General features: G+C 41.1%; 1 protein-coding gene across 3 annotated transcripts in view; it reads right to left on the bottom strand.

Moving 5' to 3' along the window:
* Positions 1–18686, bottom strand: part of LOC664605 (uncharacterized protein) — a 111573-nt gene that overhangs the window by 25786 nt on the left and 67101 nt on the right. For all 3 annotated transcript variants that reach the window (XM_008197812.3, XM_008197813.3, XM_008197811.3), the window contains exon 3: positions 18068–18646. In XM_008197812.3, the coding sequence (XP_008196034.1) occupies positions 18068–18646 (579 nt within the window). The remainder of the gene's footprint in view (positions 1–18067; positions 18647–18686) is intronic.

The following is an 18686-nucleotide window of genomic DNA, read 5'->3' on the forward strand; positions in this document are numbered from 1 at the left end:
GTTTCTCGCAAGAACCCCGACAAAAACGACGATAATTGCCCCAATCCGGCAATTTCCTTTTTGCCGCATCTCGGGCCGTTTTCGGCCCCGAGTTGTTTCTGACATGACGAAGCCGCACTCAATTTTTTCCTTTCGTTGGCAACCTTAGAAGTGCACATTTGTCTTCTTTGTCGTCGTCTCACATGTCATGCGGTGCGGGGGTGGTTGCGTGTCTCCCCAGGAGAACGAGCCACCCACACCGGGGCTTTGTCCGAGCCCAGCACCCCACACGCCATTCTGCGTTACGCCGCAGCTTGAATATTTTAACTATCTGGAGAAAAATGCCGCCACGGCTGCGCTCCGACTCTGATATATATTCACGTCCAAAGGCCGATCTGCGGGAATCTGTTGCCGAGAAGAGGTGGGATTTAGGTGGGCTTGCACTTTTCGACGGCCGCGGGATTTTTATCGGAAGGGATGAAAAATATACAGGAAGGAACGTCGACTTTCGGGGGTTGACTAAGCTCTAATCGGGTGTGCAGCTGAAGAGGCGCGATTTTTTAACACACGACCCTCGAAATTTCGAAAAATGGTGCTTGTGCGCCTGTAGGTACTTGCAGGATTATATCGCTAAAGTCCGTAATGAGATTACTGTCACTGCTATGACGAGGGGAGCTCATTGTTATGGGCCAAAGGACGTTTTGCGAAATTTGCTATTCATTGCAGTGGAGATACGCAAAGAAGGGTGCATAAAGCACAAAGGGACTCCGATAGCGAAATAGTAACGAAATGTTGCGTTCCATAAAAATACTTTATTGTTGGAGCACAAGTATGGAAAGGGTTTTATGCCAAACGCGGGCAATACTGAGTGTTCAAATTGGTTGAGTGGCTTTTATATTATAAAGTTCTGAGAACAAATTTAATGCCGCTAAATGTTTGCCGGCACAGAAGCTTTATTGGATATGAGGGTATGGGATATTAACGAAGATAAATGTAATTTTGTTAGAAAAATTAAATCATGGCTTGTGGCTTTTTTGACCAAAGTCGAAAAACTACTCGAATTGTCACTTTTTTCGCTGACATAAATCTGCAGAAAAATTTCCTAAAATTCCTCTCTACGATAAGGAAAAAACCCTCTGATCCTTGAGGTGAAATATTTCTTCAGCAGCCCATTTAATCACAGCGTGGCCAATAACAAAGCACTAACTGTCAATTCTGAATAATAATCAAGATGAAGGTATCCATTACTTAGCATTTAAGTTGTGTTTATGACTTAAGTGCCTTTAATAATATAATCCGCGACTGTTTCATTACCGTAGTTTAAAATGTTGCATGCCGCATTTTGTTCTGTCAACTTCCATTATCAATTCACTTAAATTCAGCATTTTATGCGATTCTCCCTCATTTCAGACATGTTTAGCATCAGTTTGATTGCCTGCCGTAGAAGGTGATCTTGCTTGATGTCCTTGTCATCCTTCTAATTAGCCAAATTAAAAACGCTTCTCTCGCAAAAACCCACATGTGATGGGTGTGCGCTGGGTGGGGCCGGCTTTTCCCAAACCATTACGAAAATGTGCGAAAAAGCGAGCCTCGTTCCGGTTTTAATCCTCACTTTAATCACAGTCCGGAGTATCTTCAACATTGAAAAAACGTGTCACGTGTCGGCATCGTGACAATTCCGGTGGCGAGTCGCAATTTCAAACTCAACATTGGACGTGGAATTTATGCATTTGGATCTATGAGGTACGAAGGCGGAGGCGGCGGAACGAACTGTTTGATTACGCTGGGAGTAAGGAACCGAAGAAATGTAGGTAGAGGAAGCCGCTCAATGAACTGTGTGTTCATGTGGGACATTACATTGCGTCCCATTATACACTACAAAGGTTTTCAATGAGACTTTTACTCGGAGCGAAGGTGAGGCCCATAATCAGAGCAAGTCTATCGTGCCGGCATCTAAGCGCTCACCCACCGCTCCCGACCACGAAATCAACGTTGAGACGCTTATCAGTTCTACAAGTTAAAAATGACATTTTTTGATCTCTCAAATGGTTAAATAAGAACCTCTGAAAACTGAGACGTGATTACGAGTATTTTACTGTTGTTTTTTCAGTGCTAGAACTCTGGCATTGCATAAAATTTTGAATCTCTTGTGTTATCCTGATTTAATTTTAACCGCAAGCCTTTTCGATTATTCTTAAACCTCCCCCGGGCGTTTCTACATTTAATATTTGCAAAGTAAATTAAGTTAATTATTCGGTGGTTTTCATGTTTTTCGCAAAATTCAGTCACGGTATCAGTTAGTTTAATCATCCCTTTAATTCGGTAATCCCTGCCACTTCAGCTGATTAACCCCTGCTTAGCGCTGTTTATATCCACGTCTTTGCAAATTACCTACAAACTAATTTCAGATATCGTGCTAACCACCCCTCAAAAGTCATCAACAAAAATGTGAATATAATTAAAATGAAGTCACTTTCATCCCCCAGGTGGATGACCTTTTCGTGAATTGGTATAAATAAGCTTCTTTTGCACCAATTTGGGACGAGTGGTTGTCTAGGTGGGCGGGTGGTCGAGCCCTTCGTAAAAAAATTGTGCGTCTCGATTACTCGGCGGTATCGTCGTGACGTGGATAAATTACACGTAGCTGTAGTTTTTAGGTCTCGGACAAACGACTCTTTCATTGTTCTGATATGAATTACAAATATTCGACGGAGATAGTCTCCATTGATCTCTGTAATGAAACTAATGGGTCGAGCGCCGGGTCAGTAGTCTAAATCTATCGAAAGACCCAATATGCTCTCACTAATTGCAAGGGGTTGCGATAGAGCGCTGCGTTTGTCCGGAAGGGTGGCTTCCAAACAACCCTTTGTCCTCAAGAAACCCCTTCGGACCCGGATGACGGTCGGTCCTGGCCCTGACTGCGCTCTATTCAAGATATTTTGTTCGGAAGGACACACCGACCCCATTTAGGACTCTCTGTATCTCTTCGGACTAAATAAATAATTAACCCAGACGGGGACCAATTTAATCCCGGTTACGGGGCCAGCGGTAAGCTTCTTCATCTCGACCAGAAAAACAGATAAAAGGGAGGATTAGCCCGTACAAAATTAATGAAATTATCAAGCGACAAAGAAATATTCTAGTTTATTTTGCACGAGACCGAAATAAATTTAATAGCAGGAATTCCACCGAGGATATCTCTCAAACCCCCGCTTTTTTCATTCTTTGCCTACTTGTGTTACTATTAACTCAATTTGCAGCTTTTTCGGAATAACATTTTATTCCAGCAATTTCGCCACATATCCCTCTCTGAAACACCTCCTCGAGGCGTATTTGCCACGCAATCCGGGGGTGCATTAGCCCTGCTTCCGGTCACACGAAATTGGACGCAGGCACGTGTGCACCTAGAGGTGTAACGTTAGACTGAATGCGCAGAGGAAGCGCTAATTAAGCGACAACTTCAAGAGCAACGCTCAAAAAATGGTCTATGTAGCATCGCCAATGGAAATTGGAGATGCGGAACTGTTTACTACCAACGTCATAAAATTAGATAGTTTCAAAGCCATTCCCGCTCTGCCAGTGACAGAATTGTAACTTCACCTCAAAACTACACGGTAAAAGGAAAATAAAATTCCGGCAACAGTTTAAAAAGTTTCTTACTCCACCATATTTGGTAATTTTATGGCTTAGTAGTAAACCGAGTACTTTTCACAAAACATGGAGAATATCGATATTTATGCTGAGCAAAACGATGGCGTAACAGCCAATTATTTAAAAAATGTGAAACGAGTAGTAATACGAGGTTATTGAAAATAATCCAAATTTACGAAAATGATTACTTTGTATATGTTTTTTTAAATAGAGTAAGTGGCGATAACATCGTGGAAATGCCTTTCACTTGAACCGGCCATTCATAAATAACTTCAGCAGGATGTCTTTTCTTAATTGAACGGTTCCGCACCGCGACAGTAACAGCGTTTCCTATTCGAAATAAGTTTGATGTATGTTAGAAGCATCGAAGCACTCGAAGAATGCCGTTCGAAGTAGTTGAACCTTTAGTTTGCATAAATTGTGTTCAATTTACAAGAGCACCGCAGGACAGCTTATAAATCCCGCTCGGTTTATTCCGACCGTTGTGAGTATTTAAAGGGGTGGCACGCGATGCCCCCATAACGAGCTAAATTTTTGAGCAGTGTTCGGTCCGTGGAAGAGCCTTCGAAATCCATCCGAACAAAATAAAGCTCGGAGCAAGGAAAGCACCGAACCGCAATAAGGGTAAGCATCAACCCACCTCGTGTGAACCCTTATCCGGCTGTCCACCTACCGCCCCCGCCGCTGGGGTGAGTTGATGACCCTTCCCTATCCTCGAGGGTCGAAGTGGATCCGTCGCGGGGCGAGAGGCGGTGGACGCCGAGCACTCGCTAATATAAGGTTTCCAAGGGGTGCAAGCTCGCCTACTTGGACGAGGGTACGATTCACCGTGCCTTTGACATTATGTACACGGGGGCACGATCGATAACACTTTTTCGCCCCACGAACACCAAAACTACTCTCAAAAAAATTGCTCCCCACCAGCAACGTAAAAAACACTAAATTGTATAATTACTTTTGCGCCATCTCTTGTCACAAGAGCTTGTTGTGTGTCGCCTTAAACTAGTTATGCTAGAGCCGAGTATAGAGTTGTCAAGTTTTTAAAAGCGCTATTTCGAGTGTTGTAATCAATAATTCATTCTTTATGTGATCCCAAATAGGGAAATTCTTGGTCTTGCTATCACTTAGTGTTCCACTTTTAGTTTTTCAAGTTGCAAGGCTGGCAATTTCCGGCGTATCTAGCGTTTCAATATCAAGGGTGGTAAAGGAGTGTTGGGTCGGGGTGTATACGGGAGAGATACAGACGAAACGGCGTTCTCTAGAGCGCTCCCCCAGTCCACCCTTCATCAAGTAAATTGCAGCGGCAGTCCTCGTTTCGGATATCTGGCAGGTCTGAGCCCCGAGGGGCGCCACAGCACAGCAGTACGAAACCGGGGTTAGAGGGACTCAGACACCCACTCGCCCAGCCACCCACGCCGCCTTCGATACCAGAAAAGGTGAATTTATACAGACGACGAGGAATACCGCAACAACGTCGCGCAACCCAAGATTTTATCAATTAAAGGAAACGTTCCGGATTGAGGCCTTGGGGGCGATGCTTTCAAAAAGGAGATGGAGAATTTAGAGAAGTAACTCAAAAATAGACACACGCAAACACGAACAATACAAAAGTGGAGTAGGTGGACGAACAATCGCCAAGTACAAATTTCTCGAACCTAATAGTCCGTCACTTAGAATACTCCCAATTAAATTATTTCTTCCGGGCAGGTGTATGACTCCAGCAGTAGCGTGGAACATAAAAGAACGGATAATTATTGCTAATGCACAAACCCCCTAGATAAGAATTAAAAATCTTAAATCACAATTCAAAGCACCAATTTGTTAAAGCCCCTCATTAATCTAAATGCAGTAGAACATGTTTTTTCCTTTTTAGTTTTCGACGAAAAAATGGAATAACCTCCGCATGTTTCCTTGTGTGGCCTGTCCCCACTTGTCAATTAGCGAAAAAATCCGCCTTAATCAAATCCATATTTATCCCGGGTCGAGGGTCCGAGTGCAAAAAGGGTGTGCGGCTGGCCCGGTCCAATTTAAATTTTACATATTGTATAAGGGTCGGGGGCGGTTTACGCCTAAGTTTATGCATTTTTAAGTGGTTCACGCTCGACTAACGCTGACGACGTTGCATCTTCAATTACTGGGAATAAAACGGGATTATTACGCGACGATAAAACGACACACAGAACCGTGTGAAGCCGTCTTCGGCGAAAATCTGCATTTTGATGGGGTTCCACGTTCGCTTTAATTCTCACGTTTCTCGGCCTCTCTCATGTTACAGATTCTCGCTGACAATTCACCACGCCACTCCGAAATTGTCACTTTTATACCGATTTGTTTGTCAGTGCGACGGGATCATTAAATCGAAGATTAGTACTTAATTACTCCTCGCGCTCGGTCTTGTTACCCAGTTAATCGATTGCAGAAGTGGAGTAAGGATTCAATCAAAACGGAATTGCTCAACGGATCATAAATCGGCCTTCGTTATGGACGGTGTTTTTTCAAACTGGATACTCTCACGGGAAGAAAAACGCGTCAATATTTGCCCGCGATTCTGGAATACAGCGTGTGCGTTCGGAGACCAGTTTCCACATGGAAACTTTTAGTACAAGCAATCTTGCCATCTTCTGCGTTTAATATCTTAATTTATTATATTATTGTAGCAACTATGAAATATTCCAGCCCATAACATCCAATTTTTGTTATTATCCTTTTTTACGATTATACCTTTGTTTTTCCTTATTATCCTTTTTATATTAACCTCTGGTAGCAGTCCTACTAATAAAACACATTTCTTCATCGGCACAACTTTGTTACAATGATACATTGTTTTTATTCTTCCGTTACGTATACAATTTCAAGCTTTTGATTTTGGGTCTTTAAGTAACGCCACAGAAATGTTATTTTCCATTGATTCCAAATTAATTCTAGTAATACATTCCCACTTCTGGCCAAATCAAAGAACTTCCTTTCAATGCCCTAAACAACGGCCGTATGTTTTAACCCAGTTTCCTATCCTTCTATCGACCTCCAACAATGTCGTAATCCTTTTAAACCTGAGGAAAAACCCAAGTTTATTCCTCGTTGTGTATATTTTTTGCGCGTTCGCATTCGACAGCTGAATCAGCAACCGAACAAGAACCGAAGTCTCAAGGGAGGCTGCGTAAAACCTAAGACCGGATATCCGATTGACAGGGGGTGAGAAGGAACCCCCAAGGACCGGCCCTAATTACCGAAAAAAGAAGCTAATTACACCACTTCCACCGAAAGCAATTCCGCAGCGCTACTTCGCCCTAGCGATTTCTGATTTGCTATTTTTGATGGAATTAGTCGAAATTATTGATTATTGTGCAAGATGGGTGTTCGAGTTGTTGCCGTTTTTGAATTGGAGTGGTTGTTGGGTTTTCGTTTGACAACCACTGCGGCAGCTCGGTATATATTTCCCCATCCCCACGCATATTCGGTCCGAACGACCCCGGCCAGTGTTTGATCGATAGTGTCCACCCTGGATACCGCTGTCCTCCGCCCCGACACCCCCGGGGGTCACACACACGCACCACCCCAGGACGAACCTAACTGTCCGCCCCGTCCCCGGCACGACTATAGTTATACGCCACCGCAGATATCCCTGGGGCGGCTGCCAAACAACACATACGTATCTTTTTATTTATCTCGGAATATTGAATAGGGCCGGACTAATTGAATTTCGCAACACGTACAACAGTTGCTGTTGTGGCCGGCATTAACAGCTATTAATATCGCCGCCGACAAAAACAAGTTAATATCTGTGTCGTTCGCCGAATTGCTTACTTGATTCGAAATCGAAAGCGGGAGGGGCGGCGCGGTAATTGGGGGTCTGGGGGTGGACTGGGAGATCACCTTGATTGGAGTGGGTGAAAAAGTAAAACAGGAGCTCAATCATGTTACGGATGAGTCACACGGCGAGGGTTGCGCTTCAAAATCAAATCTACTTTTCCGAAAGTGTACGAATTGTTGGCACTGGGTCGGAGAACTTTTGTTGAATGCAAGTTCATTTACCAAATTGATAAGTACATCTATGTGTAGGCACTCAAATGTATTTCATAGCTGTTATGTTTACACAAGTAGAGATGAACTTGTGGCATAGTAACAAAGGAAAAGCTCACTCCCTGGTAAAGCTTCCTGATTTGGTCTATATATGGAAGTTTATTATTTTGTGTAAATTTTTGGGGAGGGGGCAAATGTAAAAGTCACCTTATTAATCGTTGCCCAGCTGTGTTTATTTGTTCACCGTCCCGGTGTGGTTTCGCTGGTGAACCATTGTTTTTACGTCAATTTCCGCCGCAAAATCTATCGAACAAACAGTAAAAAACCGCAAAATTAAACAAACTTTTAATTACGTCCAAACATCCTCTAATAAAAACATTGATTAAATGCGGTCTGGTCAATTTGCGTGTGTAAATTTATTTGTATTTTTTAATTGATCGAGCGGCGTGCGTGCTAAATTGGTTATAAAGTAGCCGTTTATCAACAATCAACAGGTCAGAGAGTTTAGAGAGCATCAGTACAAAAGGAAATAAAACAAAATGTGTAATCGTTACAAACGGGGATCAATTAGTTGATGCGACAATTTCATTAGATCGCCTCTAACATCCAGATATCCGTACACAACATAATTTTTGTCTTTTTTTCGGCAACTCTCTCAAAATGAATGAAACAATTTCAGGCGATGTAGCGCCAACTTTACAGTCTGTTTGCTAACAAATAAAACACTTGTGTGATGGAGCTGTTGAATGGAGGAGGTGACGTTGAAAACTTGCTAATTAATTATAGGGCGTTCGAGGGAAAAGGCGGGGAAGGATAGAACGCCAATTACGTAATTGCGAATTTGTTGCCAGACGTGACGGATTATTTTTTTAATACCTAAGATGTAGCACAAACATGTTTGCGTTTTTGAATTTTTACCAGACTGCAAAGCTCACGAAAATATTTTAGTCTAAAAATTACATTTCGCACCTTCGTTAAGATATTCTGAAAGTAAATATCGATTCCTGCAGAAACTTATGTAAATCTAAAGTTTTTATGCTTTTAAAACCCTTGCCTTTGATTAAAATTAAAAACGAAACACTTTACACTTTTCCTTTTCCTAAACCTAATCCTTTTTGCTACAGGAGTTGAACATCTAAGGAGCGAAAGTTGTGCATCTTGTGTTAAAATCCCTTAATTATTTGCCATTTACCTTTCAGAACCAGAACAACTAAATATTTTGTCAAATTGACAACTAAAGTAAGTAAATGCGATCATTTACTTTGTCAAAGGTATTAGAAAATCAATAAGGACAAATGAAATGAAATTATGAAATGAATTATTTTTACAACTTTTTGTTTTATTCGGGTAGTAGGTTTTATGAATTTGTGCTGAAAGTAGGTAGTAATTTATGTCACCGGTAACTAAAAGCTTCAAAAATGAAAAGCAGAAAATTGTAAATAAATCGGTAACTACAGGCTGCTCAAAACCTAACGCACAAACTCAGTGGTAGGTTGTTGAGAAGCAAGTGTAGGTCACGGAAAAAATCTTAAAAAATTCAGAATGTCGTATTTAAAAAATTCTGGAGCTACAAACTTATTTTCTTAACTTCTTCAATTTTCATTATTTTTTAATGTTTTTATGTCTCACACTAAGTAATCGTTCCCTAACACAATGATGAATTATTATTTTTAAATTTAGTAGCAGTCCCTAGCAGAATTTTTGAGTTATAAAAATTCAAAAATAAAAAATTAAAATGTATAGATGTGCCAACACTGGGTATTATTTTTTAGGAAACCGTTTAAAAAATAATTCATTTTTATTGTTGATCAAATTCTATGCGGTCACGATTGTAAACAATTTTTTTTTACTATATTTACATTTATAAGTATCTAAGCATTTCTCTACCACAAACCATTGAGTTAGTGCGCCGGTTTTTACGCAGCCTGTATCTAAACAAAGTTATTTTTATACCCATGTCATATTTATTAAGTATAAGTCATTACTAATTTAAAAAAAAATGTATAAAATAGAGAATCAAAGATGTAGTAGATTATATTATTAGGAGCAAAAAGTAGGCTCTATGTGCGAAGTTTTGCCGAACCTAGTAAGTATGGCAATCAAAACAACCGAAGCAAAAAGTCATTGTTACTTCTCTCAAGAGATGTGAAATTCATATAATGTGTTTGGACGTTACTGCTACATAAGTTTACATATTAAAAAAGTATGACAACACCCAAAAAGTGCAATCTGGGGTCCGCTAATAGATTTTCCTGGGTAATGGTAACCCTTCTGCCTGTAGTTCTAATCACCCGCATATGTAAAAATATGAGTAATAAGACAAACATGTCCATCTGTCACTATTTAAAACAGAGACGTATGGTAATACTATAATAAGTCAACTAATTTTTATTCGTCTTTTCTTATTTTTCCAGAAATATTTGTAACAGAAGTAAATATATACTTTTCAATGTAGTAACCCTTTTTTGTAGAAAAACAGAAAGAAATGAGCTTAATTCTTTCGTTCGATCTTGTATTAGATTATCCATTTTAGTTTTAAGTTTCAAATCGTTTGATAGAATGATAACTAAGGCAAAGAAATAATTATCCTTGGTCAAATAATCCACATATGTACTAACAAAACAATAAATCCAACAGTCATGAAAGATAATGATGATCTAAATGATGGTATCTATGTCTGTCCTAGTAAGTAGATAATTTTGTTTTTCATGCTATTTAGAATCTCCAATGTTTCGAAACGAGCTTTATTTACACATCGCAAATTCAAAGGTCGAGCTTCTTGAGCTTAAAATGATTTATGCCTACACTAGTTATTTCTCATGATATCTCCCTGAGTTTCTGAAATAAACCTGGTAACCCCGTGTGCGCCCTTCCGTCATTAACCTTCACTCGTTTACCCCATAAACTTGCAATTGCCCGATGATACTTTTTCGATTGGCGCCTCGCCCCAATTGCAACGGTTAGGTGCGCCGTTTACATTTCCAGTCCTAAACACGGTATGTGGGGATGAGAGGGAGTCGAAACCCGCAGCACTCCCCCGACCAATATCGCCATCACGGCTGACATTTGAAGCGGACGGACGGGAGGCCTCGTTGCCTGCCTGTCTGCACCCTTATCTGTGGGGGTGTACGGCAATATCGCACGCACCCGACACCCCACTAATCAATCTACTCTCTCTCTGCCGTCGCTGAGTCCTTCCGACGCACTCCCCCCTTCGCACCCCCAGGACTATCACTCAATATCCTTCGGCCGGATCCTGACGACGCCGGACAACCCCACTGCGAATCCACAATGAAAATAATCAGGGCCGGGCGAGGGCTCTGTCGCCGGCAAACATTGTTGGAGCTGATTGATTTTTGACGCGTGGACCGGGTCTTAACTGGGAGGGGGATTCACGGACAATTAGTGCACATGGTGTTAATCCTTAAAAAAGTTAAGGTCGCCCCGGAGCACGTTATTAGTGCGTGTAGCTAGTTTTAATTGCGCGTGTTCGATTGGGTTCGCGTTGCCGCTCTGTGGGGTCGGTGTGCCGGCTTAGAAGCCGTGCAAAAAGTATCTGGCAGGGGTCACATGGCCGCTACATTAGTCGGGCTGAAATAGCTGCGGACGTTGTTTCTTTGCCGTCGCCGAAGGCAGTCGCGCCGGTCTGGCTTGGCTTCCAACGGCACCCGCTTGGAATCGTAATGTTTCTCTTCTAACCGGCAAAAACAGGACGATGAAAGCTGGCCTGGCTCTGCCTCGATATCGCCGCTTTTTCATTTTTAATGTACCACGTTAATGCCACTTGCTCCCCTGGGACTGATTAATTGCGATTTTTATACCACAACGACGAAAGGATTACCGTGTTGCGAGCATGCAGACACAATGAACATGTTTTGCAGATGGGAAAGATGGACCGATTAAAAATGAGGGCAAAAAGACACTCGGGCAAATGTGTGACAAGAAATACTAATGAAGATGTAATGGTTTAGGGCCAATACCTTACTTGCTTATTAGAAAATACAGACGTATCTACCCTTTCTACTAATCTCTATCTCTAATTGCTACATTTTATCCAGCACTTTGCTTCTTGCCTCGACTTTATTCGAACATTATAGTTTACATTCCAAAGTCAAATAATCAAGTGGTTTTACCTAACTATTACAACTTATTTCTTAAGAAATGTAGTAATCATGCATGTTTAAAGTTGCTCGTTATTACCAGTATTCTATAATGGAAAAGAACAAAAGAATGTAATTAAGAAGCATCAGGAGAGAGTACTTTGCTGAAAAAGGTTATAAGGCATCTACGAGTAAGGGAGTAAAATACAAAAATAGTTTGTAGGAAACAGAATACCTACTATATATTTTTTATGCACCCACCTTTAATAAAGCAAGATTTACAGTAATAACGTTGCCGCTCGAAAGTTCCTGTTTACCACACTAAAAAACGCTCGTATAAGGCAAATTGAAATTGATTTATTATGACTTCTTTTGAGCTCTACTATCACCCCTTAAAATATTTGCGCAACCATCAAATTTACTTAAAAACACACATTTAACTGGTAAAATTGTTTTCAGTCAGTTATTCACTTGTTACCTACATAAGGGATTCAATAATATTTTTAAACGTTCGGACAAAAGTTTCTTATAAAAAAATAAGTAAAATCTAGTAAAATCTAAATCGTTGTATTTGAAAATTTGTTATAGGCAAGTTCGCTAAAACCTTATGGAAAAATTTTTGGTGCTTGAAAAATAGGACGGTATAGTCGGAAGTTCGTTATAAGCGGCGGGTTCGCTATAACTGTACTCCACTGTATTAGAAAATGCTACAAGTATACAAGTTAAACTAAAAAAATTACATAATTTGCCTTTTTTAATCATTCCTTGAAGAGAATATAGGAATTACATTGTTACAAATTTGTCTTCCAAAACTCGATAATGACATATTTTGAAAAATAGTGGTAGTAATAAATCTCTCGTCACCCTTAAAAGGCTTGCACGGTTGTATTAAGCATCTGAATTGAATTGAATGTCCAGCAGTATAAAATTTTGTCATAAAAACAAGCTTACTAACATTATTAGCCCATCTGGTTCGAGTTGTTTTAAAAAAAGTAAAAGGTACTATCGACCACTGCAGAGAGTATGAATTTATAACAAGAAGGTCAACACATAAATAGGAAAATAAATTTATAGAATAGATACACCCTTTCTAGTAAAACAAATTTTCTTTTTCGATAAACTTACAATAATAGAACTTAGTACTTATTTGAATAAAAGGGTATGTTCAACTATAACTTTGTCAAAAATCCATCGAACTAGTTTTGTGGGCTTTCGAATCCTTTGTTGGGTATAACTGTACCTAAATTATTATCTATCTGCAGGCTCAGTGCTGGCAGCGAACTGCCATAAACGCATATTCATTCTCTCGGCCGGAATCGATTTTCGCGGAACTGTTTATCCACAAACAATCCGATTTATTTAACGATAGTTGTTCTTTGTTATTTTATGTGTCTTCATGAGCGCGCGTTGTTTGTGTGCGCCACCTCGCCCTAAAATAGCCGTCAAAATGTCAAATATGCGTCGTTGGCATCGTTCCTGGTCCCGTAAAACAATTCACGGAAGCCATTCGCAGTCCATTGGCATAAAGCTGGAATGGCCTTCTGGAGGCGGTTTTCGGAGCGCCAATTTTCCCCGTTATGTAAGAGTCAATCGTCGGAACGGAACGCTCTGCTCTGTCTTCGGCCTCGGCAACGGAAACGCAACGCACACATCGTCGGCGTCAAGGTGGGGTCGTAGCCCGCTTAGCCCGGTCTTCGCAGCAGCGTTTTTGTCCTCTTTATGGTCGGCAACAGCGGCAGCAGGAAAGAATACCAAGAGCCGGTTGGGCGGCGGTTTTTAACAGCGCTGACCTCGTTCGAGTGAAATATAGGGGCGCACTCTGGCGCATTTAGGCGATGCTCTTGCACACAGCCGCGGTCGTTACGGCGGGTAACTGGCGCACCAGAAGATTATATTGAAAGTAATTCAGGTTTATTGGCAATAATCGCGCCAGATATGGCCGCTGCAGACATGCGACGCGGAGTCGGGGCTTTAGCGAGCGAGAGCGTGTCGTGGTTGCACAAAGGTGCATTATTGCAGGAATGCTGGGATTTTGTGAGACGTCGCAGGGGGCTTAATGGGTGGCATAAAGCTGCGGTTCGAAATGCACACGATGAAAGCATTAAGACCGACTCCAACTTCGCCAATATGAAAGAACCAGCGACGAAATTAGCATGAGAGCTAACGATTAGGATTAAGAGATAAATGAAACAAAATTAACAAAGCACCTTCATCTTGACCTCGTCCTTGAAAAGGATTCTGATTGAAAAAAGCCACAAACTGTCTGAAAACAAAGCAAGGACTGAAAATCGCAAGACGCGACTTTTCGTTTGAAGTGAAACACCTTTCAGCGGCTCAACTGATTCTTTCACCACAAATAAGTGCCAACAATTGCTTCTCTAACTCAATCAAAGCAGAGACTTTTCGCCCGCTTGTTCAGCTATCAATTATTTCTCGTCGCGGCCATTTTGGCCTGTTTTTCCCGGATTTAGGTCAGACTCGTGAAATGATTGACGAAACGGTCCCCGACCACTAACCGTCACAAAGGTAAGTACAGTGAGTCATTTTATCTAGGGATTTTCAGGGCTCGGATCATATTTCCGGAGTTCCGGGTATTTTCCGATCGCTCCCCTTCCAGTCATTACAGTGAACTTTTCATATCGGGCTTATATGGTCGACATAAACACGTTGATTCCAGTTCGTTTTTATGGATCGCCTCGATATACGAAATTATAGTGGCGACGTAAAAATGCCCACTAAAAATTATTAGCAGCGGGAATTTATATACATTTATTTCTGGGGCGGAGGTGCGATAATTGCTGGAGTAGTTTTTCGATTTGGGTTCGGTGAGTTAATGCGGTCGCGGCTGCCGCGAATGCAATCAGGAAAACGACACTTGTTGCCGTGTAATAATCAATGGAAATAAAAAATTATGAGCTAGAGTTTATCGGCCCGGATCGGTTATGATTGATGTTAATGTGGCGGACATCTGCCCCAAACCTGTCTCATTTTATTACGCAACAGCGGCGCCGGATGGTAACGATAGCACAGGAGCTTATGCTGAGGTGGAAGAAATCGACCCCTCCAAGTCCAAAACAGATATTTAGATATAAAGACGATTTAGTACAATAATATATCGACCCCCAAAGCCCCCAAATGATTTGAATGGCAGGAGAGACAAAAATCGAAATAGGGACAATATAATTTGAAAAGTTTTACTATGTAATAGACTGAAATGCCTAAGTTCAGTTTATTGTGCTGTTATAACATAGCTCTTGTCTTCCGTCTAGTGTTTCAAAACAAATTTTAAACAAATTTGATTAATTTAGCAGGAACTCGAGCTAAAACTAGTTATTAAACATGTTGACAACATTCAGTGCTCATTACGTGTCTAAAAGAATCTAATAAAACAACCTCTTCCTTTAATTTATCTCGTTTCAAGAAGTACTAGAATAAATTCGAGAGGTATTTCGCTACTTATGGTTATCTACCGGAAACTACATTAAAACTTTTTTGGTAATAGGTAAGGATAATAAAATCCTTATGTTACTTGCGGGCAAGCAATTTTTTGGCTTTTAAAAATGGGACTAATGAAAATGCGTCAGTGTTTGGTCGTTTCCCCGTTCGATATCAAATTGACGTTATTTTTTGCGGTTTCCCAGCGTCATCGTGCGTTCGTCGTAAGAAAGTTTTATTCGAGTAAAACGGTCGGAATTGTGTTCTTTCAACAAAGAAGGGACATTCATCGTCGAAGCCAGCGTTGTAAAGGGCCTTATCCTTGCCGCCCCCGATTCTCATGATTCATCCTTTCGAGGTTGAACCTTTCTCATCCCCCTCGGTTGACCGGGCTCAACTCCTCTGCCAGATGAGTATCCTTTATATCCTCGGCGTCCTTTCCTGACGTCGACCCTCATCCTCAACTTCCATCCTCCCGAGTCGATATTGGTGGAAAAAAGCGCCCGAACACGAAAACAAACTTCTCATCGCGTAATTATTCCGGACGACCGAAAAAATCGCAACTATGCACGAATTGCGCCCTTGTTTGCACAGATAAGGGATGTGCGAACCTGAGGTCGGGAAAGGATCCGGAATTACGGCGCTGTTTGAAATGAGTTGTTTGTTCGGGGCCCTCGTATATAAGGTCCCTCGTCGGGCATTAGTGCGGCATGACCCTCCGATTTACGGATATTTAAGTGATTATTCAATCAGCCGGATGCTCGGGATATTATGGCAGGAACGCGATGAATTATAATTGGCATATACATATACATTGGGCTAATTATTCCCGGATTACTCCGGACGCCGAATTTCCGGGATTGTTGCATGCGATCCGTAGCACCCTCTCAAATGCATTTAAGATTCAATGTTACAGACCGTTCGTTGTATTATCCAAGTGTAATGTTATCATTTATAGCTTACGCGCGACTTTGCTTCCGCTAATAATAGATCTTGATCCTCATTCGCAAATCCATATTATTACACTCAACGCCGAGCTAAATAAATCACATCTGCAGCTCTTACAACGATTGTAATCATTATAGGAAGACTTATTGCAGTTATTTGTCAAGCAACTGGTTATGCTACACAGAAGTTTGCAGGTGACACAGCAATTAAAAAACTATATTCATTCAACATCAAAAAAACTACTGACAACAAAAAATGAAAATATGACAATAGTCACATATAAAACATTTCAACCCTTTGATTGTGGATAATTTTTCTAATTTGTTTAATACATACAGGGTGTTATGTAGCCACACTTACCTACCTGAATAAACAGATTTTTTAAATTCAGCATTAATTTTTTTAGATTTTTTTAGATTTATAGAAGTTTTTAAACGTACAAACGTCAGTGATAACAACAGTATATATATTATAAGTGATAAAAATGCATCATTGTATGCCAGTGAGAATTTTGATCTACGAGTGCGCTTGCGCACGAGTGGGGCATTTCTCACGAGCTTTATAACAGCATTTCGATCACCTGTGATATACGACGTTTTATCTTCCAAGTGCATTGTAAAAAAATCTAAGAAATTCAAGTAAATATCCGCCTGTAACATTAGCATAGTTCTATGTATTAGTTTTCGTAGTGACCTGTGTTGTTATAGTTATGAAATAAACAGTCTCATTGTTTTCCCCATTTTTCGCTAGATTTTCTCACTCGTGAGTAGAACTGACAGCTTTATCTCTCTTGTGAGAAAAATTTGATTTCTCTCACCTAAAACAATGGTATAATCTACTTAAAAAACTGTACCTGTAAGATAAAAAATATCTTTTAGGTTCAGATTTCAATTCAGACTTCTACCTAATTAGATTTAGGCGTGGAATTTCTATTTCAGCAAGCAGTGAAAAAATATAAAAATTTGTGTAATTCGAGCAACTTCTCCTAGTTATATAGTTCATTTTAATTCAATTGAAAATAATATATTACTTTCTCCACGGATTTGATCTTTATTGTCAATTCTTTTATTTTTTGGTAGTAGTTTGAAAACACCAAATGGGAAAAATCGTAGCGCCTACAATATCAAACCAAAATGCTCACACGAAACGGCCATTAATATTTCATAATAAAGCTTTATACAGCTATAGAATAAAAAAACGCATTATTCAAAAAGAAAGACTTGTAAATACCATTGTTCACAAGCACTTGCTACAAAAGCTATAATCCAATTCTCAATTGTCGAGTTTTTGACTAATTTGTGATGTTGCAAATATTCATTTCTAGAGTTTTAGAATGAAATGTGTATAATTAACACTCTGCGTGTTTCACGTGAATGCAATTTCGGCCCCGATGCGTTGTTATGTACTATTGATCGAAAACCCTATAGACGCAGAACGGACAGGTACTCAAACAATGGGGTGGATATGGGGGAGAAGGGCTGATTACTCAAAGCCCTCAATATTTTTAATAAAGAGATATCATCCCCCTTGGATACCACTTACCTGCAGTAACCCCTGTTTCACTGAAGAGATTCTCAAAAACTGAGACACAAAATTTGTTTCGAGATTTCAAAATCACGTGTTAAAAAGGTAAGTATTTACGTAATCTGTAAGTTTACGAAACCGTGGAAAAAACAAAACAACAATAATATAGTGTTAAAAAACGACTTAAATTTATTGGATAACGTGTAAGTTAGTAAAGAAATACAAACGGAAAGTTAGTAAAAATAAATAAATAAATAAATAAAGTAAAACAAAATAAATGATGGTTAATAAGTAACAAGTAATAGTCTTAAAGCTGTGCCCTAAACCTAAAAACTTTAGTCAACTGAAACTCGTCAGTAAAAATAGTGCGAGATGGCCTCATGCAAGAAGTGTTCAATAACAAGACTCACGTGTTTGTTTTCGAACTTGAGGGCGTCCTCGTCCGTGCATCCCAAGCTGCGCATATACTTGAGATACGTGGTGGTGATAGGCAGCGAGTAATCGATGTCCCCTGCCATGAGCACCCTCCGCTTCCTGGACTCCTGCTGCTCCCTCTCGATGCTCTCCACCGGCGACCAGAGCTTGGGCGGCGTCTGCTTGGGCTCGCTGCCGTTGAGATGCCGCTTCTTCGGGGGCGTCTTCGGCGGGTCCTTCGCCGTGAGGTTGCAGACGTCCAGGGGGTTGCTCGAGCGCTTCGGCTCCGGCGTGCCGGTCCGCGACTCGGGCTTCTGCACCTCCCCGTTGCTCCGGGAGAGGTCGAGGCTTTCGGCGGCCGGGGGCACCCGGTAAGGGGCCTCGGCGGGCGGCGCCGGGGGCGGCGTCGGCAAGGGAGGCGCGGGGGTGTGGACCAGGGGCAGTGTGGGGCTGGGACTCGGAGTGGGCAGAACGGAGGCCGGCGATGGGGACCGGGGATGTTTCTGACACTCGGTGCAACCGAGGAGGAAGCGGGTGACGGCTTCGCGCGGCAGGAACGCGTATGTCTCCGTTATCTGGAACAACAATTGTTAACGTGCGAATGGCGTTTCAATG

This window comes from Tribolium castaneum, chromosome 3, assembly GCF_031307605.1.
Source record: "Tribolium castaneum strain GA2 chromosome 3, icTriCast1.1, whole genome shotgun sequence".
NCBI lineage: Eukaryota > Metazoa > Arthropoda > Insecta > Coleoptera > Tenebrionidae > Tribolium > Tribolium castaneum.